This window comes from Mobula hypostoma, chromosome 7 (assembly GCF_963921235.1).
Source record: "Mobula hypostoma chromosome 7, sMobHyp1.1, whole genome shotgun sequence".
Lineage (NCBI taxonomy): Eukaryota > Metazoa > Chordata > Chondrichthyes > Myliobatiformes > Myliobatidae > Mobula > Mobula hypostoma.
In genome coordinates, this window is record NC_086103.1 from 151,179,229 (window position 1) to 151,206,483 (window position 27,255).

The 27,255-nt window shown below is 41.1% G+C and overlaps 1 protein-coding gene across 7 annotated transcripts in view; it reads left to right on the forward strand.

The window, feature by feature from the left end:
* Positions 1 to 27,255, forward strand: part of pds5b (PDS5 cohesin associated factor B) — a 270,645-nt gene that overhangs the window by 214,821 nt on the left and 28,569 nt on the right. For all 7 annotated transcript variants that reach the window (XM_063054295.1, XM_063054288.1, XM_063054290.1 and 4 more), the window contains 7 exons: positions 5,840 to 5,908; positions 11,478 to 11,614; positions 15,750 to 15,873; positions 17,668 to 17,872; positions 19,492 to 19,606; positions 21,110 to 21,242; positions 22,763 to 22,882. In XM_063054295.1, the coding sequence (XP_062910365.1) occupies positions 5,840 to 5,908; positions 11,478 to 11,614; positions 15,750 to 15,873; positions 17,668 to 17,872; positions 19,492 to 19,606; positions 21,110 to 21,242; positions 22,763 to 22,882 (903 nt within the window). The remainder of the gene's footprint in view (positions 1 to 5,839; positions 5,909 to 11,477; positions 11,615 to 15,749; positions 15,874 to 17,667; positions 17,873 to 19,491; positions 19,607 to 21,109; positions 21,243 to 22,762; positions 22,883 to 27,255) is intronic.

Below are 27,255 nucleotides of genomic sequence, written 5' to 3' on the forward strand. Positions count from 1 at the left end.
CCCATTTTCTGTTTTTAGTTAAAATATTTTGTTGGCTTTTACTAAAACTGTTATTGTGCAGAATTTTTGCTATGCGGTAGAGATCCATATATAGCTGTCATTTTGAAGAAAATGAGTACCTGTAGTGGTGTGCTACACACAGCGCTAGAGTAACCACACGGAGTCGGTGAGTTAGAGTTGCAATGAAAGAGATTTATTCAGACTTCGCGGCCTGCTTTAAAGCCTTCCTGTTCCCGCCCTCCCTGGGGCGGGACTGCTGTGGGGAATGCATATTCCCAGACCCTTTCCGCACGCGGGATTTTCCCCCTGCTGGTGAAGATGGCCTGGCGCCCTTTTTGGGGCCGGCCCTCTGCCTGCGCGCGCTGTTGTGAGCCGGTTCGTGGGTGCCAGAAAGTGGGTTGCCACATAACCTCCCCCCCCCCCCCCCAGAACCGGTGATACCTCCCCCAATGTCCACAGTCTGGATCGGCCTCTGTTTGGGAGGTCTGCCCCTGCGCCGCGGTGCCTGAGCCTGGACCGGCTGCGCCAAGTCCACATGGGCCGGTTTGAGTCGGTCCACCGTGAAAACCTCCTCTCCCCCCGCCCAATGTCCAGCACGAACGTGGACCCGTTGTTCCTGATCACCTTAAATGGCCCCTCGTAGGGCCGCTGTAGCGGTGCCCGGTGTCCGCCCATCGTACAAAAAGAAACTTACAGTTCTGCAGGTCTTTGGGTACGCAGGTCGGGCTCTGTCCGTGCTGTGAAGTGGATATGGGGGCCAGGTTACTGAGCCTCTCCAGTAGTCTGCCCAGGACTGCTGTGGGTTCTTCCTCTTGCCCCCTTGGGGCTGGTATGAACTCTCCTGGGACTACCAGGGGTGCACCATACACCAACTCGGCCGACGAGGTGCGCAGATCCTCTTTGGGCGCCGTGCGGATTCCGAGCAGGACCCAGGGAAGCTCGTCCACCCAGTTAGGCCCCTCCAGGCGGGCCATGAGAGCCGATTTCAGGTGACGGTGGAAGCGCTCCACTAGTCCGTTCGACTGTGGGTGGTAGGCAGTTGTGTGGTGTAGCTGAGATCCTAAAAGATTGGCCATATCTGACCACAGACTGGAAGTGAACTGGGCGCCCCTGTCGGAGGTAATGTGGGCCGGTACCCCGAAGCGGGCTACCCAGGTTGTGATCAGTGCTCAGGCGCAGGATTCGGAGGTGGTGTCGGTGAGCCGGACTGCCTCTGGCCGTCTGGTGAACCGGTCTATCATAGTTAGGAGGTACCGCGCTCCTCGTGACACTGGCAGGGGCCCCACGATATCCACATGGATGTGGTCGAACCTCCGGCAGGTGGGTTCGAACCGCTGCGGCGGAGCCTTGGTATGCCGCTGCATCTTGGCCGTTTGGCACTGCATGCACGTTTTGGCCCATTCACTGACCTGTTTACGCAGTCCATACCACACGAATCTGTTGTCGACCAGCCGGACAGTTGTCTTGATGGAGGGGTGCGCTAAGTTGTGAATGGATTCGAAAACCCGCCGGCGCCAGGCTGCTGGGACGACGGGGTGGGGTTGGCCGGTAGCTCCGTCAAACAGTCGGGTCCTCTCACCTGGGCCTACGGGGAGGTCTTGGAGCTGCAAACCGGAGACTGCAGTCCTGTAACTGGGGATCTCAGTGTCTGCTTGCTGTGCCTCTGCCAGCGCTGCATAGTCCACCCCCTGGGACAGGGCCTGTATGGTAGGTCTGGAAAGTGCGTCTGCCACGACATTGTTCTTTCCAGAGACATGCCGGATGTCCGTTGTGTACTCGGAGATGTAGGACAGATGTCGCTGCTGGCGGGACGACCAGGGGTCGGACACCTTAGTGAACGCAAAGGTAAGCGGTTTGTGGTCTGTGAACGCGGTGAAGGGCCTACCTTCTAAGAAGTACCTGAAATGCCGGATTGCCAGGTATAGTGCCAATAGCTCCCAGTTGAAAGCACTGTATTTGAGTTCAGGTGGTCATAGGTGTTTGCTGAAGAACGTCAGGGGTTGCCAGCGGCCCTCGATGAGTTGTTCCAGCACTCCATCGACCGCTGTGTTGGATGCGTCCACCGTGAGGGCAGTAGGAATGTCCGTTCTGGGGTGCACTAGCATCGCGGCGTTTGCCAAGGCCTCTTTGGTTTTAACGAAAGCGGTTGCGGCCTCTTCGTCCCAGGTGATGTCCTTGCCCTTACCCGACATTAGAGTGAACAGGGGTCGCATGGGGCTGCTGAGGGGAGGAAACGGTGGTAGAAATTCACCCTACCCACGAATTCCTGCAGGCCTTTGATTGTGTTGGGTCGGGGGAAGTTGCAGACCGCGTCTACCTTGGCGGGCAGCAGGGTTGCCCCGTCTTTAGTAATCCTGTGGCCCAGGAAGTCGATGGTGTCGAGTCCGAACTGGCATTTGGCTGGGTTGATTGTAAGGCCGAATTCGCTCAGGCGGGAGTAGAGCTGGCGGAGGTGGGATAGATGCTCCTGCCGACTACTGCTGGCTATGAGGATGTCGTCCAAATAGATGAATGCAAAGTCCAGGTCGCGTCCCACCGCGTCCATTAGCCGCTGGAAAGTCTGTGCAGCATTCTTTAGGCCAAACGGCATTCGGAGGAATTCGAAAAGTCCGAATGGGGTGATATGTGCTGTTTTGGGGATGTCGTCCGGATGTACAGGGATTTGATGGTATCCCCGGATGAGGTCTACCTTGGAAAAGATCCTTGCGCCGTGTAGGTTTGCTGCGAAGTCTTGAATGTGCGGCACAGGGTAGCGGTCTGGCGTTGTAGCCTCGTTCAGTCTGCGGTAGTCACTGCATGGTCTCCAGCCCCCCGTTGCCTTGGGCACCATGTGAAGGGGGGAGGCCCATGGGCTGTTGGACCGTCGTATGATCCCTAATTCCTCCATCTTCTTGAACTCCTCCTTCGCCAGTCGGAGCTTGTCCGGGGGAAGCCTTCGAGCACGGGCGTGGAGGGGTGGTCCCTGGGTCAGGATGTGGTGCTGTACTCCGTGTCTGGGCATGGCTGCCGTGAACTGCGGTGTCAGTACTGATGGGAAATCTGCCAGGACCCTGGTAAATTCGTCGTCGGACAGCGTGATGGAGTCCAGGTGTGGGGCTGGCAACTGTGCTTCACCCAGGGAGAACGTTTGAAAAGTCTTGGCGTGGACTAATTGCTTCCCTTGCAGGTCGACCAGCAGGCTGTGGGCTCGCAGAAAATCCGCCCCCAGGAGTGGTTGGGCCACGGCGGCCAGTGTGAAGTCCCACGTGAATCGGCTGGAGCTGAACTGTAGCCGCACCGTGCGGGTGCCGTAGGTTCGTATTGTGCTGCCATTTGCGGCCCTCAGGGTGGGTCCCGGTTCTCTGTTGTGGGTGTCGTAACTCGTTGGAGGTAAGACGCTGATCTCCGCTCCGGTGTCGACCAAAAAGCGGCGTCCCGACTGCTTGTCCCAGACGTACAGGAGGCTGTCCTGATAGCCAGCCGCCGTAGCGATCGGCAGCGGCTGGGCCTTGGTATTTCCCGGGAATTTGCAGGGTGGTCTGCAGCGGCGGGCCTCTGTGCCCCACCGGTAGAAACACCATTGTTTGTTGGGCTCCTCACTCCCGTCGCCGGGTTTTGTAGGCTCTGCTGCCGGGCCTGGTCTGGTCTGTCGTTGGGCACGCGGCTTGGTGATCTGTGCGACGGATGCCCCTCTCTCTTCCCTGGCATTCCACAGCACATCTGCTCGGGCCGCCACCTCCCGGGGGTTGCTGAAATCTGCGTCGGACAGCAGCAGGCATATGTCCTTGGGCAGTTGCTCTAGGAACGCCTGCTCAAACATGAGGCAGGGTTTGTGTCCTTCAGCCAGGGCCAGCATCTCGTTCATTAATGCTGACGGCGGCCTGTCTCCCAAACCATCCAGCTGCATTAAGTGGCGTGCTCGTTCACGCCATGAGAGTCCGAAAGTCCTTATGAGCAGGGCTTTGAATGCTGTGTATTTGTCGTTCTCCGGGGGCGACTGTATAAACTCCTCAACTTGTGCAGCAGTCTCCTGGTCGAGTGAGCTCAGCACGTAGTAGTAGCGAGTGGACTCCGAGGTTATCTGCAGAATGTGGAATTGTGCTTCTGCTTGTTCGAACCATAATTGGGGTTGCAGCGTCCAGAAGCTTGGCAGTTTTAACGAAACTGCGTGAACAGATGCAGCGTCGGTCATCTCTGGTTCAAATATCGTTTGGGCCGTCGGGGTCACCAATTGTAGCGATGTGCTACACACAGCACTAGAACAACCACACGGAGTCAGTGAGTTAGAGTTGCGATGAAAGAGATTTATTCAGACTTCGCGGCCTGCTTTAAAGCCTTCCCGTTCCCGCCCTCCCTGGGGCGGGACTACTGTGGGGAATGCATATTCCCAGACCCTTTCCGCACGCGGGATTTTCCCCCTGCTGGTGAAGATGGCCTGGCGCCCTTTTTGGGGCCGGCCCTCTGCCTGCGCGCGCTGTTGTGAGCCGGTTCGTGGGTGCCAGAAAGTGGGTCGCCACATACCTTTTATTTAGTAGCTTAAGTTTATGTCAAAGAACACATTTTCTGTGAATTATTCAAACTCCAGAAAGTGATGAAGCCTACATTTACAAGGAATTTATCAGACAAGAAAGAATGAAAGCAATGCTCTGCAGGTTGAACCAGCATGTAATTACATATTCCTAATTGCCCTTGGAAAAGTGCTGGTGAAGTGGTGAATTTTCCCTTAAAATCCCAACCGTTTGGTGTATTTGAAAAGCTAGAATTATTTTTATTCAATATTTACAAAATAGCAGGCAACAGCAGGTGCTGCAATTTTAGGAAGAAGATTTGTTTCGGATTAATGTACAAGGCAATGACTTTACACTCAAGGAACAGTTTTCCCAAGCATTTGGCGATGAGAGTTTAGCTTTTGGTTTGCACAGAGATAGATCAGAAAGTGCTGCAAAATCTATTCAAACATTATGCACTTATTGTAAACCTGCAAATTAGATGCCACAGCACTTTTATGTTGTTTCAGCTATTGCAGATGTGTGGGTTCCTTCAGATCGAAAAGCCAGTAGTGTGTGGAATGCTATAGTTTGTTTAGCTGTAATTTGTGAAAGCTGTGTCGATATTGCATCTCAGTAATTGCGTTTTTGTTTTTTTATTACGCATATACTGTATTTTAATGCAGTATTTTATTAGAAATATTTATATTAGCCGAACAAAGTTTGCAGGGCACAAATAATAAAGTCATCATGTTTTTGTCCACGTGATATAATTATCATCTATTTATATATGCATTAGAGAGACTTGTTTTGAAAGACCAAAATTGCTTGATTTATACTTTGTATATCCATGTCTATTCATTAATATTTATTTGAAGTAATGGTCCTGCTACTGCCTCGAGTGACCAAAAAATAGCCGAGAAGTTCAAAGTCAGCTTTGTGTTCTATTTGCCGTTTTCATGCCGCTTATCATGGTATTTCCCTGTGATTAATACCTCTGTGATTTCCCTACCTCCCTTAACTGAGTAAGCAATAAATATAAGATATTTAGAGCATATTTTCATTTCAGAGATTTATCTTTTCAAGGCCTTTATGAGGTGAATGTGTCTAGTTGAGGAAATTAGTTTTTTCTTAAAATACCTGAAGTGCTGTAGAATTTTAAGCAATAGGTAAATCAGCAACAGTCCTAATATCCACAAAATGCTAGATGAATTCAGTAGGCCAGACAGTATCCATGGAAAAGATGACTGTAGTCTTTTTCATAGATGCTGACTGGCCTGCTGAGATCCTCCAGCATTTTGTGTGTATTGCTTAGATCTCCAGCACCTGCAGATTTTCCCTTGTTTGTAACAGAACTTATATTCTGTCTTTAGTTTCCAGTAAAGAAAACAACAAAACTTTGGGTGCCAGATGATGAAGTATGTCCAGAGACACTGACAAAAGTAAGTGCCTTTTTAGTTGAGTGCTTTCATTCTGCTTTGTAAAGAATTTAATTTTCTCTTACTGCATTCATCGTCCATTCCTGAGGACTGAGTTACTTAAGGAATTTAAATGGATTTAGTAATGATAGATAATAAACAGGACTTATTGGAAACTCTTTGTTTTTTTCATCATGGTACAGAATGTTTAGATTCTTCAGATTTTGTTTGTTTCAGCAGTGATTTGCCTTTGTCAACTATATTATTTGGGAGAATCAGCAACGGAGTATAATGATCATTTTGAAAATTCAAAATTCTCACCTCACTTGACAACCAGTGAATTTTACCCCATAAAATTAGTCAGCATCCTTTAGGGACAGCAGTAAGAGATTGTAAATAGGTTAGAGTAGAAGTCTGGAACTCATTCTTGCAGAAGCCTCCAGATGTTGGAGATTCATATTGTGATCTTTTGAAAATCACTGGATACTGAAATGGTTCCAGCAGACTGGAAAATTGCAAATGTCACTCCACTCTTTAAGAGGGGAGGATGGCAGAAGAAAGGAAATTATAGGCCAATTAGCCTAACTCCGGTAGTTAGTCATAGTCATAATCATACTTTATTGATCCCTGGGGAAATTGGTTTTCGTTACAGTTGCACCATAAATAATAAGTAGTAATAAAGCAATAAATAGTTAAATAGTAATATGTAAATTATGCCAGTAAATTATGAAATAAGTCCAGAACCAGCCTATTGGCTCAGGGTGTCTGACCCTCCAAGGGAGGAGTTGTAAAGTTTGATGGCCACAGGCAGGAATGACTTCCTATGACGCTCTGTGCTGCATCTCGGTGGAATGAGTTTCTGGCTGAATGTACTCCTGTGCCCACCCAGTACATTATGTGGTGGATGAGAGACATTGTCCAAGATGGCATGCAACTTAGACAGCATCCTCTTTTCAGACACCACCGTGAGAGAGTCCAGTTCCATCCCCACAATATCACTGGCCTCACGAATGAGTTTGTTGATTCTGTTGGTGTCTGCTACCCTCAGCCTGCTGCCCTAGCACACAACAGCAAACATGATAGCACTGGCCACCACAGACTGGGAAGATGTTTGAGTTCATTATTAAGGATAAGGTTTTGGGGTACTTGGAGGTATGTGATAAAATAGGTCAAAGGCAGCATGGCTTCTTGAAAGTGAAATCTTGCTTGACAGATGTTGGAGTTTTTTGAAGAGATACCAGGCAGGATAGACAAGAGATGTTGTTTATTTGGATCTTCAGAAGACCTTTGACAAGATGTCGCACATGAATCTGCTTAACAAAGTTGAGAGCCCATGGCTTTACAGGAAGGATACTAGCATGGATAGAGCATTGATTGACTGGCAGGAGGCAAAGTGTGGGCATAAGGGATCCTTTTCTGCTTGACTGCTGGTGACTAGTGGTGTTCCTCAAGGGTCAGTGTCGTGGCCACATCTTTTTACATTATATGTTAATGATTTGCATTCCATAGTTGATAACTTTGTGGCTAGGTTTGTGGAGGTGTTTTCTTACACCTCCACTATTTTCTAACCAGGGAGAAAATTCAGAAATCAGAGATGCAAAGGGACTTGGGAGTTCTTGTGTAGGATTTCCTAAAGATTAACCTGCAGTTTAAATTGGTGGTAGGGAAGGCAAATGCAATGTTAGCATTCGTTTCAAGAGGCCTAGAATATTAGGGCAAGATGTAATGCTGAGGCTTTATAAGGTATTGGTCAGACCACAACTGGAGTATTGTGAGCAGTTTTGACTCCTTTATCTAAGAAAGGATGTGCTGGCACTGGAAAGGGTCCGAAGGAGGTTCACGAGAATGATCCCAGGAATGAAAGGTATGTATGAGGAGTGTTTGCTGGCTGAGGGCCTGCGCCCACTGGGGCGGGGGGGGGGGGTGGTCTCATTGAAACCTACCATATAAGGAAAGACCTAGATAGAGTGGTCAGCCGGAGGATGTTTTTCTGTAGTGAGGCAATTTAAGACCAAAGAACACAGCCTCAGAATACAAGAATGTCCCTTTAGAACAGAGATAAGGCGTAAATTTCTTTAACCAGAAGGGATGAATACATGGAATTCTTTGCCATGGATGGCTGTGGAGGCCAAGTCATCGGCTACATTTAAAACAGTGGGTGATTGGTTGCTGATTAGCCGGGGCATCAAATGTCATGGAGAGAAGGCAAAAAAATGGGATTGAGAGGGAAAATAAAACAAAAATCAAAAACTTTTCACTGTTCTTTGATACATGGGAATGTAATAAATCAATATCATTTTTAATTCCTCTATTTTCTTGTAGTGAAAGTGGTGGTGATCTTTAGCTTCTCTCGTAATGTACTAATAAGATTAGAACTTCAGAGGGCAGTTAAGAGAAACTGTACTGCCATGGATCAAGAATTATATAAATGCCAATAGGGTCAAGGATGGCAAATAAGGATTTTTAGTCAATTTCTCTGAAGGATCATACTTGTATTTTAAATGCTGCATCATCATTTTCTTCAGTACTGTGTATATATTACAATTCAGATTCAAAAGAATAGTTATAACTTTTCTAAGTTTATGTTTGTGGAACGAATTGTTTTTTCGAGAACTATATATGTTGCATAATTGAAATGGACTTTTAAAAAAAATTTTTTGTAAGTGTTGCCTCAATTAGGAGCATTCATAATGGAATAAGACAAGTGAAGGTACATTGGCTCAAAATGGGCAGGCTCAAAAGGATTATTGATTTTCCCATGTGTAAGAATGCTAGCTCCAATGTTGGCTGCGAGGCCCCGATGATATGGCATGGCCTTCTGACTCATTTCGGTGCCGAATCAAACATCATCTATAAAAATGCTGAGAGATCTTTGAACAGGTGCACTGACCTGAATTTCTTAACATTCAAATTGATTGAAAGTGAATCAAGCTATTTTTAAAAAGTGGGGAAACTTATAGACACTTTAAACTCAAATTATTAAAATCTTCAGATATTAACATTTGCCTTATGTCATAACAGGAGTTTACAAAAATCATTAAAGCATAACTCTAAATCAGGTTTAAATGGGTAGATATCCCAGAAGGAGAATTGCCACAAGTTTCTACTCATTCTTGGTTGGCATTCAGGGAACTTCAAGATGTCTGTAAGGAAGTTCAAGAATTTGCATTTTTTATGCATATGTGAAGTGCATTCCTCCAATTAAATTTGAGGCTTATAACATAGGAGCAGAAAAAGTACAATTAAAAGAGTTATTTGTTGCATTTCTCTGATACCACATTAGAAGTAATATTATGCTGAAGGCCACTCAGGAACTTGAACCTGCTCTTACAATTTAGTTAGATAGAACATTGAACAGTACAAACTTTTCAGCCCACAGTGTTGTTCCATCCTCTGCAAATCTATTTTATGATCTATTTAACTCTTACCTCCTGCATAGCCCATAACCCTCAATTTTTCTTACATTCATGTCTATCCAAGAGTCTCTTAAATACCCCTATTGTAAAACCCTCTGCTGTCACTACATTCCAGACACCTACCACTCTCAGTGTAAACAAAAAAATAGCTACCTCTGGCATCTCCCATAAACCTGCTACTTAAAAAAAATTTTTCTTTGGAAAAAAAAAATTGACATTGGGTGAATCCAGATTTTGCCTAATGCTTACATCAGGAAATTAAAAAAAAATGATAGTGCTGGCTACAGTTGAATGTCTTTGCTATAATAGAAATAATTCCAGGAACTTGAGCACAGAAATAATACAAAATAATTAAGATTCTGAGAGGATGAAAATATTGAATGGCCATATTTTTTCTTGCAGTATTTTACAAAGTAATTCATGGCATTGGTCAGGGATCAGATTGTGTTGGCCGTGACACCAGCTCTGAAGAAAATGACTGGTGTTCTGCCTCTCCCAGGTATATGCCACACTCGAAATGATCCACCTCATATCTGTGGAATCTGCTGCATGATTAGAATCTCCATTTATAGTGTCCACAGTTGGAGATATTTTTCGCTTAATATTTAAAATCATTAAAATATATTTATTCTTTTAATCTAATTTACCTAATCAAATAATGATGGAAAGGAATATTAATAACTTTTTAATGTTTTTAAAAATCATTACAAAATCCTGGTGACTTTGACAAGCTTAGGCTTCATACCCCTACCATTCCTCCTGTCGAAAATTGTTGGTATGCACTGTTTTTGGGGCCTTAGCAGTATGCCATCTGAAGTCCATTCAAAACTGAAGCTTCTCTGTCAGCAGTAGAGGGAAACACAGAAGCAACAGGTAAAATAAGCTGTAATTCAATTAAAACTCTGCGTTAGTGCCAGCAAATTCTGTCCTTTACATCTAGACCAGTATAAGTCCACTGACTGCATTAGACACACTGCAGCATATTTCAGCCCAAAGTAAGCACCAAACATTCTCATATTTACATGAACCATAACAGGATTTTGCACTAGAGGCAGACAACATTTTCTTCCTTGTTTAAAGCAGAACATCCAAAATCTAGCATTATTCCTTGCACTTCCTTTTGTTTCAAATACTTAACCATCTTGCTTCTGGTATTTATCCATTTCTTCTAAGATTTTTTCGTCTGTTCGCACCTATAGCAGGAAAACTATGAAGAGAAAATTTAATCAGTTGACTTGAAGTGTTTCTTTATAGACCTAGAAGTTAATGTGCTTGGGCAGGTTACCAAGAGAGCCATGAATCTGAAGTTGACATGTAGCCTTGATAATGGCAAGGCACTTACTTTAAAGGGAGGTTTTTATATTGTGCAACTGTGATCTCATTAAGTGGTAAACAAACTGGAAGAGCTGCATGCCTTTAGGTCTGGTACACTGAAAGAAGAACAAATTGGCTAAAGGATTTCATCCAAAACTGTATAGAAATGAGATTTGTTTCGAGTCAATTTCGATGCATGTGAATCCTTGTTGAGATCAATTGCCAAAACATCGTAAGCCCTTCAGGTATTGTAATTGAGCCTTCCACCCTGAAGTAAAAAATACATTGGATAAAATGTGATTTTAAATTGTCAAATATTTAGCATTTCATTACAATTAAATCTTTTACAATAGTCATAAACCTTTTTTTTTTAGGAAGCAGGCAATACAAAAGAGCTCAGCATTTAAAATCCATTCTCAAGGTGGTGGCTGAACTGCCAAAGATCTGTGATTTGGACCCAGCAAGGATGAGGGGCCAGCAATATACTTCCAAGTTAGGATAGCATGCAACATGGAGGAGCACCTGCAGTTTGTGGTGTTCCCATCTATTTGCTATCCTTATCATTCTAGATTACATTAATATTAGCAATACAGTATCTGTGAATTAATACATGACTGCGACAGCCATTAAGACGTTAAAATATTTGCAAATAAGCACACTGTCAGTAGCTCTTTAACCTGTTTCTTTCTGTTATTACCTTACAGATTATAATATGTATGCAGTGCATAATTCAGTATAATTAAAACTGCAACAATTGGTCAATTTGTAGGTTGTTTTAATATTCATTTTACTTTATATTATAAATTTAGCTAGGGATTATTTATTTCTAAAAATATATTAAGGTTGTGCATTTTGTTTTACAGATACAGGCCATGAAGATGATGGTACGGTGGTTGATGGGAATGAGGACCAACGCAAATAAATCGGGGACCTCTACCTTGAGACTGCTAACTGCAATATTACATAGTGATGGTGACCTGACAGAACAGGGGAAAATCAGGTATGTAATAATAATAATAATAATAATAATAATAATCGAGATGGTATATATGCTTTTCAGATAGATTTTGTGCTTTGTTTGTCAGCTTGCAGGAACAGTGGGTATTTGCAATCCGAGCTTCAATAACAGTGGCACTTCTCTTCCTGATGAGCTTTTACACTTGGTTTGATGCACAGAACAATGTGCTGGTGAGGAAGCACACCCCCTTACCCTGAGGAGCAGGCACTCTCTCTGGCCGCAGCTGAGGAGAAAGACCCTACCCAAAGTCAAGCGACAAAAGCTGCCGGGTCTGATAATGTACCTGGTCAGGTGTTGAGGGACTGTGCAGCTCAGTTAAGAGATTCTAGCGTACATGTTCAACATCTCTCTGGAACAGTCCATTGTCGCCTCAGGCTTCAAGGCAGCCACCGTCATCCTGGTGCCCAAGAGGGTGACAGTAACCTGCTTCAATGACTACTGCCCAGTGGCACCGACCTCAGTGAAAATGAAGAGCTTTGAATGGCTGGTTGTGGATTACATTAAATCCCATCTCATGCTACATTGGACCTTTTCCAGTTAGCTTATCGCTCAAGTTAGTCCACTGATGCCATAGCCTCTGCACTGCACTCCATTCTGTCTCACCTGGGAAAAGGTGCCTCATATGCCAGGATGCTGTTTATTGACTTCAGCTTGATGTTTAGTATAATCATCCCTCAGAAACTGGTGGCTAAGTTGTCCTTGTTGGGTCTCAGCACCTCTCTTTGTAATTGTATCTTAGGCTTCTTGACAGAAAGGCCACAGTCAGTTTTGTGTTGACAGAAACATTTCTAGCTCCATCACACTGAGCACTGGCACTCCCCAAGGCTGTGTGTCAGCCCCCTACTGATACATAACTGCACTGCTAAGTCCAGTTCAAACCGAATCATCAAGTTCACAACAGTGGCTGGCCTCAACAACGACAGCGACACGACGTACTGAGAGGTGGTAGAGTAGCAAGTAGAATGATGCAAACACAATAACTTGAGTCTCAACATGGACAAGACCAAGGAGATGTTTATGGACTTTAGGAAGGTGCAGGCTGACCGCTCCTTACTGCACATGCACTGCTGCTCCGTGGAAAGAGTTAGGAGCACTCGGTTTCTGGGATTACATATAAAGGATGATCTCACCTGGTCCCTCAACACCTCCTCTTTGACCAAGAAAGCACAGCAGTATCTCCACTTCCTGAGGAGATTGAGGCTCCCCCTGCCTCCATTCTAACCAACTTTTACAAGAGTACCATTGAGAGTGTCCTGACCAGCTGTATCACTGTCTGGTACAGGAATTGTAAGCCATCTGACTGCAAGTCCTTACAAAGGATTGTGAGGATGGCTGAGAGGATCATTGAGGTCTCTCTTCCATGCATCCACCCATCAAAAATATTTATCTGGAGCACTGTATACGCAGGACTCATAGAAATATCAATAATCCCTCACACCCATCCAACAAACTCTTTGACCCACTACACTCAGGCAGGAGTTACCATAGCACTGGGCCGAGATCTGTTAGAATGGGAAACAGTTTCTTCCCCCAGACCATAAGACTACTGAACTCCCTGCTGCCACCCAAGTCTCATCACATATGAAGTACCAGTAATGCAATACTGTACTTTTTAACTTGTGTTGTAAATGCACCTTATTATTTGTAAATTTATTTGGGGTAATATTACTTTATGTATTATGTATGTGTGAGTTATATATACTCTGTTGTGCCCCTTGGTTCAGAGGTGTATTGGTTCGTTTGGTTGGCTGTATTCATGTGTATAGTTGAATGACAATAAATTGAACTTGAACTTGAAATATATGGTCAGTAAGATGCTTGGTTTTCGATTTTGTGCATTATTTATATTGTAGAGGTAAGTCTTGATTCAGATAGCAATTTAATTTCATTTCTCACAATTCAAGAAAGAGGGTATATGAACTCAAACCTAGAAGGTGTATTTTTACGGTGCTACCTTAAACAATGAGTAAGGTAATCAAGAATAGTTTCATTTGGTAAAATAGTAGAGACTAATGAACTAAAATAAACTATATTTATGAAGGGAGGTGATGAAGGGAATTGGCTTTGAAATCAACAAGATCAAACTATCTTTGCATTGTTTATCAGAGGAAATAAATTTCTGTATATGAGAATATGATTAAATAGTGAACTTTTTTTAGTTCAGTCTTGGCGTTAAATCCACGCAGTTCACTTAGGCACAGTAAAATGCTTAATACAATTCCCCTGTAACACGTTTTAATCTTGGCCCTGGCCTTCTACTTAATTTGATAGATGTCAGGCTTCCACTTTTTTGCACACTCAAACCAAAAATGGTACTTGAAAGGTTGTAGAGTTACACCAGTTGCTAAAAAAAGAGTGCAAATATTACAGTTGTGAATTGTCATTGCAGCTTGATGCAGCAGGAGAGGAGCTGTTATTTTACTGTTTAAGATTTTTATAAAAGTTACTTGTTCTGTTCTGGAGGTCATGACCGGTGGTGATCTGCTGGGATCATTGCTGGGACCTGTACTTGTGATTATCTATACAAGAATGTAAATGATCTGTGTAGTAAATCTGCAGAAAGCACAAAAATTGGCAGAGTTTTGGATAGTGAAGAAGATTGTCAAAAATACAACAGAATATAAATCAGTTAAAGATATAGGCAGAAAAATGAAAGGTGGCATTTAATCTGGACAAATGTGAGGCATGCTCTCTGAGAGGTCAAATGTAAATGAAAAATATACAGTAAAATGGGAGGATCTTTAGAAGCAATGCACAGGAATCTTGAGATGCAAGTCTTGTTCTTCTGATGTACTGCTCTTTATTCTATGTTCTGCTATATTTTGAATAGATTTTAGTGGTACAGTATGAGTCATAATAAAAGTTTAAAAATGTTTTCCAGTGACAGTTTCCCTTCCTGATGGGCATGAATGATGGTTAAATGATCTGGAGCTTGTATTTTCATATCTAAATAACAGACAATGTGAATTTGGCTTTTTTCTTTTTTCTTAACTTGTATATCTATGTTTAAGTTCAAACATTACTTAATGAGATTGAGAAGTCAATTAAGTGTAATCTGCGAACAGGAAATGTGGCTCAGCATTGGGCTTATTTTAAATTCTAACTTGATCATTGTGCCCACAGGAGCACAATGAGAGTAGACCTGTATTTTGAAAATGTGATGTATTACTCTATGATTGTAAACTTTACTAACAATATTTTTGCATTACTGAATATATGGAAGATGGGGAGCCCATGTTGTCAGTCTGGGTTTTCTACTCTTTCTGTTCTGTATGCTGTACTTTCACTACATCCAGGATGTAGGTGATGATCGTCGCTGCCATGGATAATTCAATATAAAGAAAATTAAGTTCTCTTATGAATATAATTTAACTATACAGTTGTAATTTAGTTTTAAATGGTTTTTCCAACTTAGTATTTGCAATAATGTCTTAGTCTGGTACTTAAATGAAAACTTCTGTTTGGTATTGTTCAAATTAAAATCACACACTACCTAAAAATCTTGCTTGTTTAAAAAAAATTAAAAAACTGAATATGGTAGAAGAAAAACTGGTGTGCTTTGTGTATAGTATTTAAAAGTTTTCCTTAAAAACCTTAGAGAAATAAAGGACTAGTAATAAATAATCAGTCATGTTAATTGTAAAACTGAACTAAACACAAGTATGGTTTTTAATCCATAAGACCATACGACAAAGGAGCAGAAGTCGGCCATTCGGCCCATTGAGTCTGCTGCGCCATTTTATCATGAGCTGTTCCATTCTCCCATTTAGACCCACTCCCCCGCTTTCTCACCATAACCTTTGATGCCCTGGCTACTCCGATACCTATCAATCTCTGCCTTAAATACACCCAATGACTTGGCCTCTACTGCCGCCCACGGCAACAAATTCCATAGATTTACCACCCTCAGGCTAAAAAAATTTATTCGCATCTCTGTTCTGAATGGGTGCCCTTCAATCCTTAAGTCATACCCTCCTGTACTAGACTCCCCCATCATTGGAAACAACTTTGCCACATCCACTGTGTCCATGCCTTTCAACATTAATCCATGTCATGACTTTAAAGTGTAAATGACCATCCAATTAATTTGTCTCTTTTCCTGTTGCTTCCTGTGCAGTAAGCCTGATATGTCACGTCTGCGCCTAGCTGCTGGATGTGCTGTTTTGAAGCTAGCACAGGAGCCATGTTACTATGAAATCATCACTCTGGAACAGTTTCAGTTATGTGCACTGGTAATGAATGTAAGTCATTTTTAAAAAATCTTGTTTAGTCTAATTTATTTTTGGTAACTTTTTTGGGCAGATAGATGCTACATATATGTTCAGAAACAAATACCATGTTTCTGTCAGTAATCTATCCATGCTGGGTGTGGGTCTGCTAGGTTTGATATGAAAATATATCTTGAAAGAGAACTTTCAATTTAAACCGATCTTGAGAAATCACAACATTTTTTCTTGCTTTTATTATTGGTTGTATACAAAGTTATTAACATTTTATATAAATAGTAAGTTACTTTACAGAGTTGCAAACTCAATATATTTTTAGTGTATAATGTTGTATATCAGTTGTATTTTTCATCTAAACATTTGGATGCTGATAGCAAAACATGTTTTACATTATGGTATAATTTTATCAACTATATACCACATAGTACTTAAAATTAGTATTTCTCTTTGCTAAATTAGCAACCATTTCAGGTTTTTTTTTAAATTTCAAGGTGCAGACAAGCCTGGCAAGGTCAGCATTTATTGATCATGCTTATTGCTTTTGAGAAAGTACTGCTTCCTTGACCGCCAGAGTATTTCCACATTACTATCACCAGCAATTTCTAGTTTGTTGAGCAAATCATAATGAAGGAAGAACAACGTACTTCCAAGGCAGACTTGTGTGTGACTTGGAGGGGATCTTTGAATTGATGTCACTATCTTATTATTTTTCCTTCTATGATGAATATAGGTGTTCTTGAGTAAACCTTGTTGAATTGCTCCAGTACATCTTGCAGATGGAACTTGGTCTGCTTGTGCCGTTGGAGTTGGGGTATCAGTTTAACTGGCTGCTAAATGACTAGATGGAGTGAAACATTTATTGTTGGAGCTGTGCTCATCTGGTAGTGATCCCAGATTACATTGCTGATGGTGGAAAGCTTTTGGAAAGTCAGTAAGGAGTAAGTCATTAGCTGCATACTACTTGGTCAGCTTCCTCTTGGAGCCATGGATTTACATGGTGGTTTAGTTGTGTTTCTGGTCAGTCATCGGTCCCAAAATATCGGTGGGGTGAAATTCAACAATGATAATGTTTTAAAATACACCGCAAGGATGTTTTCAATATTGGGAGACTCTAAGAGCGTAGGATTTTGGGAGAGACCAAGACCATAGAGCTCGGCCTGGGAATAGAAAGGTGTTATTTTAGAACAGCAATGAAAAGGAATCCCTTTAGTCAGAGGGTGGTGAATCAGTGGAATTCATTGCCAAGGACAGCTGTGGAGGCCAGGTCATGATGGGTTCTTGATTAATCAAAGGTTACAGACAAAAGGCAGGAGAATGGGATTGAGGGGGGTAATATATCAGCCATAGTAGATTTGATGGGTTGAATGACCTAATTCTGATCCTATGTTTTATGGTTACAGGGAAAAGGCAAGAGAATAGGGGTGAGAGGGAAAACAAAGCAGCAATGATCGAATGGCGGGACAGACTTGATGGCCCAAATGGCCTTATTCTGTTCTATGTGTTATGGTCTTAATGTTACTAGTTTGGGGCCTGTACTTGTTGAACATGCTCATATAAAAGGTAATTTATAGTGTGAAACCTGCATCAAGTGTAGCTGGTTTACCAACCATGATATTACATGTGAAACATTGCTTTTTAAAAAAACCCATTTATGTAAGTTGAAAGCTTACGACAGTGCATTACGAACTGTTGTGAGTCAATAAGAATGTGGGAATCCACATTGTGATATGTAAGTTTAAGCATTTAGTTTCTCATTTTTAAGTTGGCTGTTTTCTTCTGTCTGTTTCAGAGTAATTTGTTTCTTTACAGGATGAATGTTATCAAGTGAGGCAGATATTTGCGCAGAAACTCAACAAAGGACTTGCCAAGTTACGACTACCACTAGAATATATGGCTATTTTTTCACTCTGTGCAAAGGACCCAGCAAAAGAAAGAAGAGCACATGCCAGGCAATGTCTTGTGAAAAATATCAATATTAGGAGGGAATATCTGAAGCAGCATGCAGCAGTGAGTGGTAGGTATCATCAAGTTATGGGAAATAAAATAACTTATTACAACAGAAAAACATTCTATTAGTTTTATTTATTCAAAGGAATGTGCAGCATCTTTTTCTCCTGGGGTAGAAGTAATAGTAATTCCACAGTGGATTTCGTAACAAAATTGCTTTTATTTTAATTTTATCTTCACTCAGAGGGCCCATACAGGTGTTTCGCTAGAAAAGTTAATTAAATATAATGATTAAAAATAGACCAATTGATTTATAGAGTAAAATGAAGGGAACTGATCAAGGTGTTCTACAAAGTATTCACTGAATTTATAAATCAATAAATACTTGGTGATTTTGAAACAACTATATAATTCAAATAATTAATTGCACCATTTTTTTCAACTGTTCTTTATTGACTGGCATTGATATCGTATGCCTTGTACATAATAGCATTTGAACATTCAGCTGACAGCTTGAAAGATTACTTTAAATTGACTGTTACTTGTTTGGTGGTATTTATAGTTATGTAATGCTCAAGATGTGTAATGGACGCATTTACTTGGTGTGGTGTTATGTTTAGTGCTCCTACTGATTTGGTGAATGCTGCTTGCTGGTTATGCTTAGCTAAGTAGTGCTGTGATGGTTGCCTCATTCCCACGTTGGAGTACTCTGGGTGGCACTGTATTATTGGTAAATATTTTGCCTGCATCTGTCACTGCAGGATGCCTTTAATGAGTTTTTGTTGCCTTTTCAGTTTGGAAAACTCTGTCTTTTTGTTTTAAATCCAGCTTGTAAGAATAAGTTAGGGACTTTAATGTGAACAAGATTATAACATCTCAGATGGAGTTCCTATTTTGACTAGAATGATTGTATCCAAGTAAGTTAACATTTAATACAAATAGCAGAAACTCTGATAAACAAATACTGGAGAGGTTGCAGTGAGGTGAAAGTCATCTAAAGTTAATACCCCTGTATTGAGTCGTACAGTATGGAAACAAGCCCTTTAGTCTAACTTATCCATGCTGTCCAAGATGTCTTTCTGAGCTAGTACTATTTGCTTCTGTTTGGCTCATATCCCACTAAATCTTTTCTATCCATGGGCCTGTCCAAATGTCTTTCAAATATTGTAGAGATTTCTGCCTCTGCAGCTTCCTCAGGCAGCTAGTTCCACATCCTCTCTCAGGCCATTTTTTTCTGCACCCTTTCTAGCTTAACATCATTCCTATATCTGGGTGACCAGAACAGTGCACAATACTTCAGATGTGGTCTCACCAATGAGTCGTACAGTTGCAACATGATGTTCTATCCCTGTACACAAGTACCCTGACTGTTTGAGGCAAACTTTCCAAATGCCACCTTTACCAGTCTGTCTACTTCTGTCATCACTTTCAGTGAACTACGTACATATACCCTGACCCCCAAGGTCTCTCTATTTTATAACGCTCTGCAAGCCCTTCCACCTTCTATGCAATTCCTGCCCTGGCTTAACTTCCCAAAATGCAGCACTTTCTACTTATCCAAGTTTGCCTTTACTGACTTAATTAAGCAATTTTTTTTTGGTTAAATGAATAATTTGTCACCTAATGACTTGTTGTTATAATAGGTTTTTGTTTTTCTATGAAGCTCCTCATCTTTTTTCTCTGCAGAAAAATTGTTATCATTGTTGCCTGAGTATGCTGTTCCATACACAATTCACCTTCTTGCTCACGATCCAGATTATGTAAAGGTACAGGATATTGAACAGCTGAAGGACATTAAAGAGTAAGTATGCTTCCAATTTTATTGTAAAATTGTGTTTACAGGACAATTTAAAATTGCAGAGATTGACTTCATCTGTGCATGTTGTCCTGTATGCTATTTAATACTTACTCTCGTATCTAGTTGCTTCATTGCTCTTTGTTCATTTTTCATGCACTTTTCTTGTGGTTGAATAACTTTTTTCTCCTCTTCCATCTATCACTCCTTCCTTGTGATGTCTATTTTCTCTTTATCAACAGCTCTGGAAATGGAATGATATTTACCACTTTTATATTTTAAAAATAACTGCATTTATTTTCACTTCATTAATCTTCTGAATTTACCATGATTATAGATGGAATATATTTAGATTTATGACAAACCTTCACATCTTCGGGATATCTTCAGATATTTTATAAACAATTATTTTGAATATAATCACTGTCTCCTAAGAAAATATAACATTAAGATTATCAGAAATCAAAGCATCGCTGTTTTCAGGGAGAATGCAGTTAGAATTAAACCAAATTCTTGACAACAAAATTGTGAAGAATTGGTATTATTGTTGAGGGCAATGGTGTGGGAATCAAATCATCACTTTCTTTAGAAAAGAGGATTTTGTCTTGAAATTGTGAGTTTCACTTAAAATAAGTGAGTTTTTACACAAACCTCATTAATCTGACCTTTCCCAAATTCAGCAAATAGTATAGGATCTTTTAAATATTAAATATTTGGGAAAAGAATAAGTGATAATAATGGCTTTGTTTTAAAACTGGAGTGCTTAAATTGGAGTCATGAATTTGAACACAAAAACTTTGTGCCAGATGGGGGAAGGTACTTAATTATCTGTAGTCATTTATGTAAGCTTGAAATGGCAAAGAAATAAAATTTCGTACATTGTTTTGGCACCTAGTGGAAACTATAGATTCTTCCTAGGTTAGAGCAGAGTTCTGTTTTTTTGAAGTGTTCTGTAGGCTCAGCAGCCAGCAAATCCATCTACTAGTTTCCCATACACTCTTGAATGTACGAGCTGTAATTGAGTGGGGCATTCATAATCTGACGGGCTTTAAAAAAAGACAGATTTTAGAGTATTAGAGAATAGGTTGTGTGACTCAGTTGCAGAATGTGGAAGTTATTGTGGTAGATATCTCCCATCTTCAAATCTCCCAGCTTTGTGTTTTAATGGAATGCACAAGTCATAAGACAGGAGTGAAGCTTTTTAACAGTTTACAGCAGGCCTTGGTCACACTTCATGCAGAGTTCCAGAATGAGAATAAGTTTCCTATTAAGAAAACTGTTAGACATAAAGAAAACTCAGTGTGAGATAATGCTACAGTAAAGCATTAGGGAAAAGTTTTTTTTGCTATGCAAGTATTGTTGAAGGCTGCTTCATCAAATGTTCTGAATTGAAGTGGAATAGGTAAGCATGCCTATTTTAGTGAAACAGTAAAATTGAAAATCTGCTATTTCTGTACAATTATATTTTTAAACTGATAAATGAATTTCTCTTCTAATCTTCTTTTCCAGATGCTTATGGTTTATGCTTGAAATCTTGATGGCTAAAAATGAAAATAACAGTCACGCTTTTATTAGGAAAATGGTGGAAAATATAAAACAGACGAAAGATGTCCAGGGACCAGATGATCCAAAGATGAATGAGGTTTGCCTATAAATTTTGTGCAGTTAATTTTAATGTTTGAGGCTAAATGTAGAAAATACTCAATAGATGAGGCAGCATCTAAGGAGCAACAAACTGCACTACGACTCCGGTTGACGATCTTCAAGCAGAACTGGCAAAAATCCGTTTCTGTCTCCACAGATGCTCCTAACCCTTCCTGGCATTTACTTTTTATTAATTTCAGATTTCCAGCATTTATGGTATTTTGCTTTTTAATATTTTGGGTATTTAGTTGCTACTTTGAGAATGTTCAGGTAACTGCAGAGAGTGCAGCAATATATTTCGGACATGTATGCTTACTGTTATGATAATTGACGAAGCACAAGAAGTGGGTTATACACAAATCTGACCTTCTCCCCTGTTTCTGGACTTAATTTTGAATCCATTAGAATGGAGAAATTGCTGAGATGAGGAACTGGATGGACTTAGCTTCTGGTACCAGCTTTTTTGCTAGAGGCTAGGCATCAAGTCCAGACCCATGTTTAAATTCGGTTGTTGACTTAATATAAAAGCTAAGCTTTTTTTTCATGGAAACCTGCATCAGCGAAATAGGCCCTTATGACCCATCTTGTCCATTATTTGTTTATTTTTCTTTTTTCAACTTATGTTTATGTTTTTACTTAAGTAAAAGTGACATTATTTTACAAAAAAGATCAACTTTAAAACTTTTTTTTAGCTTTTTTCCAGAAATGCTTGATTATCAGACATCCAATTCACTGTACTCACAAACCCTTCTTCCCCATCCTATCCCCTACTCCTACCTCCCAACATCATGTCATAGTTGCCATTTGTAGGATAGGCTATGTTGGGATGTCAGCAGCTTACTGAGAGCTATTCAATGGCAAGAAGTGAATTTGACCTTTGAGCAAGCATGAATAATGAATACTAGGAAAGGACAATGTCACAATGGTGTGGCCTGTTTCTTTTTTTTATGTTATAGATGATTAAAGGGGAAAGCATTATTTGAGTGTTGGATTGAGACACTTGATGGAGTACATTGAAACAAACATTTGTGTCTCAAATTTTTTTACTCATGAGATTTTAACAATTTGGTCTTCAACTAAGTGGTTAAACTAAGAGTAGCTGTATTGAAGTGGATTTAATATCTTGTGTAATAGATAAAGGTAGCAGTTTGCTTCACTCATAGTTTCGTAGCTACTGATTAAACTTTTTATTCCTGAATGACTTAAATATAATTTAACTGATTTGCTGGCTATGTTAGTGAAATTTAAATATTCAGGTCATTAATTAAGTCTCTTAAATACCATACCACTAGATGACTATACTTGTAATTCACAATCATAAGCATTGTAACCTATCAGTAAATTATATATTTGATTAATTCCTTTTGGAGAACATAAGTAAAGATTTAAAATGTTTTTCTTTGGTGAAAACTAGTAGGATTATAATAGGAAAGGATGTATTAAATGTGGCTCAACACTTTGTATTTCTTTTCAGATATTAATTTAAGATAGTTACATATCAATATGCTTCCTTTTTAGAAATTATACACAGTTTGTGATGTTGCAATGAACATCATCATCTCTAAAAGTACTACTTATAGCTTGGAGTCTCCCAAGGACCCAGTTCTTCCTGCTAAATATTTCACTCATCCTGATAAGGTGTGTACAATCAGTTTATTTTAGTAGGAGTTATTTCTATTTAAAATGTCTTATTAATGTTTACATTTTTACTTGCATTTTAATATGCGAGAAAGGAACATGTATAACATACATCAATATCACCATTGTGGTAAATGTATAGAAATGTTTAGAAAATCTGAGACTTGATTAAAACACTATACTTGTCTCCATTCTTGGGATGCAAATGTTAGTGACAGGACGGCATAGATAGAATAGACATAGAATAGTACAGCACATTACAGGCCCTTCGGCCCACAATGTTGTGCCGACCCTAAAACCCTGCCTCCCAAATAAGCCCCCACCTTAAATTCCTCCATATACCTGTCTAGTAGTCTCTTAAACTTCACTAGTGTATCTGCCTCCACCACTGACTCAGGCAGTGCATTCCATGCACCAACCACTCTCTGAGTAAAAAAAAACCCTCCTCTAATATCCCCCTTGAACTTCCCACCCCTTACCTTAAAGCCATGTCCTCTTGTATTGAGCAGTGGTGCCCTGGGGAAGAGGCGCTGGCTATCCACTCTATCTATTCCTCTTATTATCTTGTATATCTCTATCATGTCTCCTCTCATCCTCCTTCTCTCCAAAGAGTAAAGCCCTAGCATGCGTTACCCACGGTAAAGTATTCTTGTGAAGAAGCATATGAGCTCTTACCTTTCACTGATGTGATCCCATGAAGCTATTTAATTTGGAGCAAAAGTAAAGGAATCCAATATATTTCCAGTTCACGATAGTATACGATTCTTCAGATTGTATCAGTCTTCACTGTGGAAGACACTAGCAGTATGGTGGAAGTTCCACGTGTTAGGGGGCAGGAAGTGTGTGGTTACCAGAACTAGAGAGAAGGCTCTTGGGAAACTGGAGGGTGTGAAGGTGGATAAGTCACCTGGACCAGATGGTGTACACTCAAGTGTTCTGAAAGAGGTGGCTGAAGAGATGGTGGAGGCATTAGTAATGATCTTTGAAGAACCACTAGATTCTGGAATAGTTTCCAAAGACTGGAAAATTGCAAATGTCGCTCCACCCTTCAAGAAGGGAGAGAGCCAGAAGAAAGGAAACAATAGGCCAGTTAATCTTCCCAACCACCGAGGTCAGATTTTAGAGTCTATTATTAAGGATGAGTTCTCAGGGTATCTGGAGGCACTTGATAAAATAGGCTGTAGACAGCATGGTTTCCTCCAGGGAAAATCTGTTGAAATTCTTTGAAGAATTAACAAGCAGGATAGACAAAGGAGAATTGTTGGATGTGGTGTATTTGGATTTTCATAAGGCCTTTGACAAGGTGCCACACATGAGGCTACTTAACAAGCTATGAGCCCATGGTGTTACAGGAAAGATTCTAGCATGGATAAAGCAGTGGCTGATTGGCAGGAGGCAAAGAGTGGGAATAAAGTGAGCCTTTTCTGGCTGGCTGCCAGGTCTGTGCTTTACATTATATGTCAGTGATTTGGATGATGGAATTGATGGCTTTGTTGCAAAGTTTGCAGATGATATAAAAATATGTGGTGGGGAAGGTAGTTTTGAGGAAGTAGGCTACAGAGGGACTTAGACAGATTAGGAGAATGGGCAAAGAGGTGACAGATGGAATATAATGTCGGGAAGTGTATCATCATGCGCTTTGGTGGAAGAAATAAAAGGGTTGACTATTTTCTAAATGGAGAAAATGTACAAAATCTGAGGTGCAAAGGAATTTGAAAGTCCTTGTGCACAATTCCCTAAAGGTTAATTTGCAGGTTGAGTCTGTGGTGAGGATGACAAATGCAATGTTAACATTCATTTCAAGAGGATTAGAATATAAAAGCAAGGATGTAATGTTGAGACTTTATAAATTACTGGTGACGCCTTACTTGGAATACTGTGAGCAGTTTTGAGCCCCTTATCTTAGAAAGGATGTGCTGAAACTGCAGAGGGCTCAAAGGAGGTTCACGAAAATGATTCCAGGATTGTACGGCTTGTCATATGAAGAGTGTTTGATAGCTCTGGGCCTATATTCATTGGAATTCAGAAGAGTGAGGGATGACTTCATTGAAACCTATCGAATGGTGAAAGACCTGTTAAGAGTGGATGTGAAGAGGATGTTTCCTATGCTGGGAGAGCCTAAGACCAGAGAACGCAGCTTCATAATAGAGGGGCGTCCTTTTAGAACAGAGATGAGGAGAAATTTCTTTAGCCAGAGGGTGGTGAGTCTGTGGAATTCTTTTTCACAGGCAGCTGTGGAGGCCAAGTCTTTATGTATACTTAAGGCAGAGGTTGATAGATTCTTGATTGGTCAGGGCATGAAGGGATTCGGGGAGAAGACAGGAGATTGAGGCTAAGAGGAAAATTGGATTAGCCATGATAAAATCATGGTGCAGATTCGATGGGTCAAATGGACTAATTCTGCTCCTATATCTTACGGACTTACAGGAGAGATTATTGTTAACGGAAGTAAACACTGCATCTGCAATAATCCAGTAGAGGAGAGATTGAATCATAAGTGTGGTGAATAGGTTCCATTTACATAGGCTGCTTTATCTTAGAAAGTATCTTGCATCCTCTGTTGTTTGAGTTGCACTCATCCAGGAAAGTGCAAAGTGCCTTGGTACCTTGTAGATGGTGGATAGAGTTTGAAAGTCAAGACATAAGGTATTTTCTGTAGTACAAGGAGTTTCTGACTTGCTTTTAAAATGACCTTCACTTCTGTTATATGGTAAGATTCCAGTAGCTACTTTATTCAATTTTGCATTATATTGTTGCTTAGTATCTGCTGCTAATCATTACTTCACCTTCAGATTTGTGGGGATGTACAGCTTGGAACAGACCCTTTTAGTTCACTGTCCATGTCGGCTGTAACATATTGGCATTCATCCTGTAATGTGCTACTTTTATTCTCATATTCTCCCTCAGATTGGACCATTCACTTAGCCACTTGAGGCAATTCACAGTGGCCAGTTAACTTCCCAGCCCTCATGTCTTAGGATGTGAAAGGAATTGGAGCACCCAGGGGAAAAAAAACAGTTGGCAGGGAGAATGCACGAATTTCACATAGTCAACACTCATACTCAGGATTGAATTGGGTTTCTGGTGCTGCAAGGCAGTACCTCTGCCAGCACTTACTTCATAACCAGGAGTGGATCAATGCTTCAGTTATGGCCTATCTGGTGTTTTATAAAGATTCCACATCAGCTGTCCTTTGTACTCCATGCCTGTGATTATGAAAGCTAGAATAAGGTCATTAGACCATTAGATACAGGACCAGAATTAGGCAATTCAACCAACTAAGTCTGCTCTGCTGTTCAATCAAGAGAAGTTACTTCTTTCAATTCCATTCTCTGACCTTTTCCCTGTAACCCTTAACCCCCTTATCAGTCAAAAACTTATTAATCTCTGCCTTTAAAACACTCAGTGACTTGGCCTCCACAGCCCTCTGTGGCAAGAAATTCTATTACCCTCTGGTTGAAGAAATTCCCCTTCATCTCAGTTTGTAAAGGAGCATCCTTTTATTCTGAGGCTGTGTCCTTGAATCCAAGGCTCTCCTTTGAATAGAAACATTTTCCACTTTATCCAGGCCTTTCAGTAAATACAGGTGTCCCCTGCTTTTCGAACGTTTGCTTTACGAAACCTCACTGTTATGAAAGACCTATTTTCACTTTCAGAAGATGCTTTCACTGTTACGGGAAAAAAAATTCAGCGCGTGATAAAAGGCAGCGCACCCCGAGCAGCCGCTCTCCACGGATTCGGAACTGCTTTGCTTTAACACGTGCCTGTAAGCAGCCGTTTGCAAGATGAGTTCTATGGTATCGGAAAAGCCTGAAAGAGCTCGTAAGGGTGTTACACTTACGGTAAAACTAGACATAATTAAGCGTTTTGATCGTGGTGAACGAAGTAAGGACAAACAACAGGAATTCTGCAGATGCTGGAAATTCAAGCAACACCCATCAAAGTTGCTGGTGAACGCAGCAGGCCAGGCAGCATCTCTAGGAAGAGGTGCAGTCGATGTTTCAGGCCGAGACCCTTCGTCAGGACTAACTGAAGGAAGAGTGAGTAAGAGATTTGAAAGTTGAAGGGAGAGGGGGAGATCCAAAATGATAGGAGAAGACAGGAGGGGGAGGGATGGAGCCAAGAGCTGGACAGGTGATTGGCAAAAGGGATACGAGAGGATCATGGGACAGGAGGTCCGGGAAGAAAGATGGGGGGGAGGGGAACCCAGAGGATGGGCAAGGGGTATATTCAGAGGGACAGAGGGAGAAAAAGGAGAGTGAGAGAAAGAATGTGTGTATAAAAATAAGTAACAGATGGGGTAAGTCGATGTTCATGCCATCAGGTTGGAGGCTACCCAGACGGAATATAAGGTGTTGTTCCTCCAACCTGAG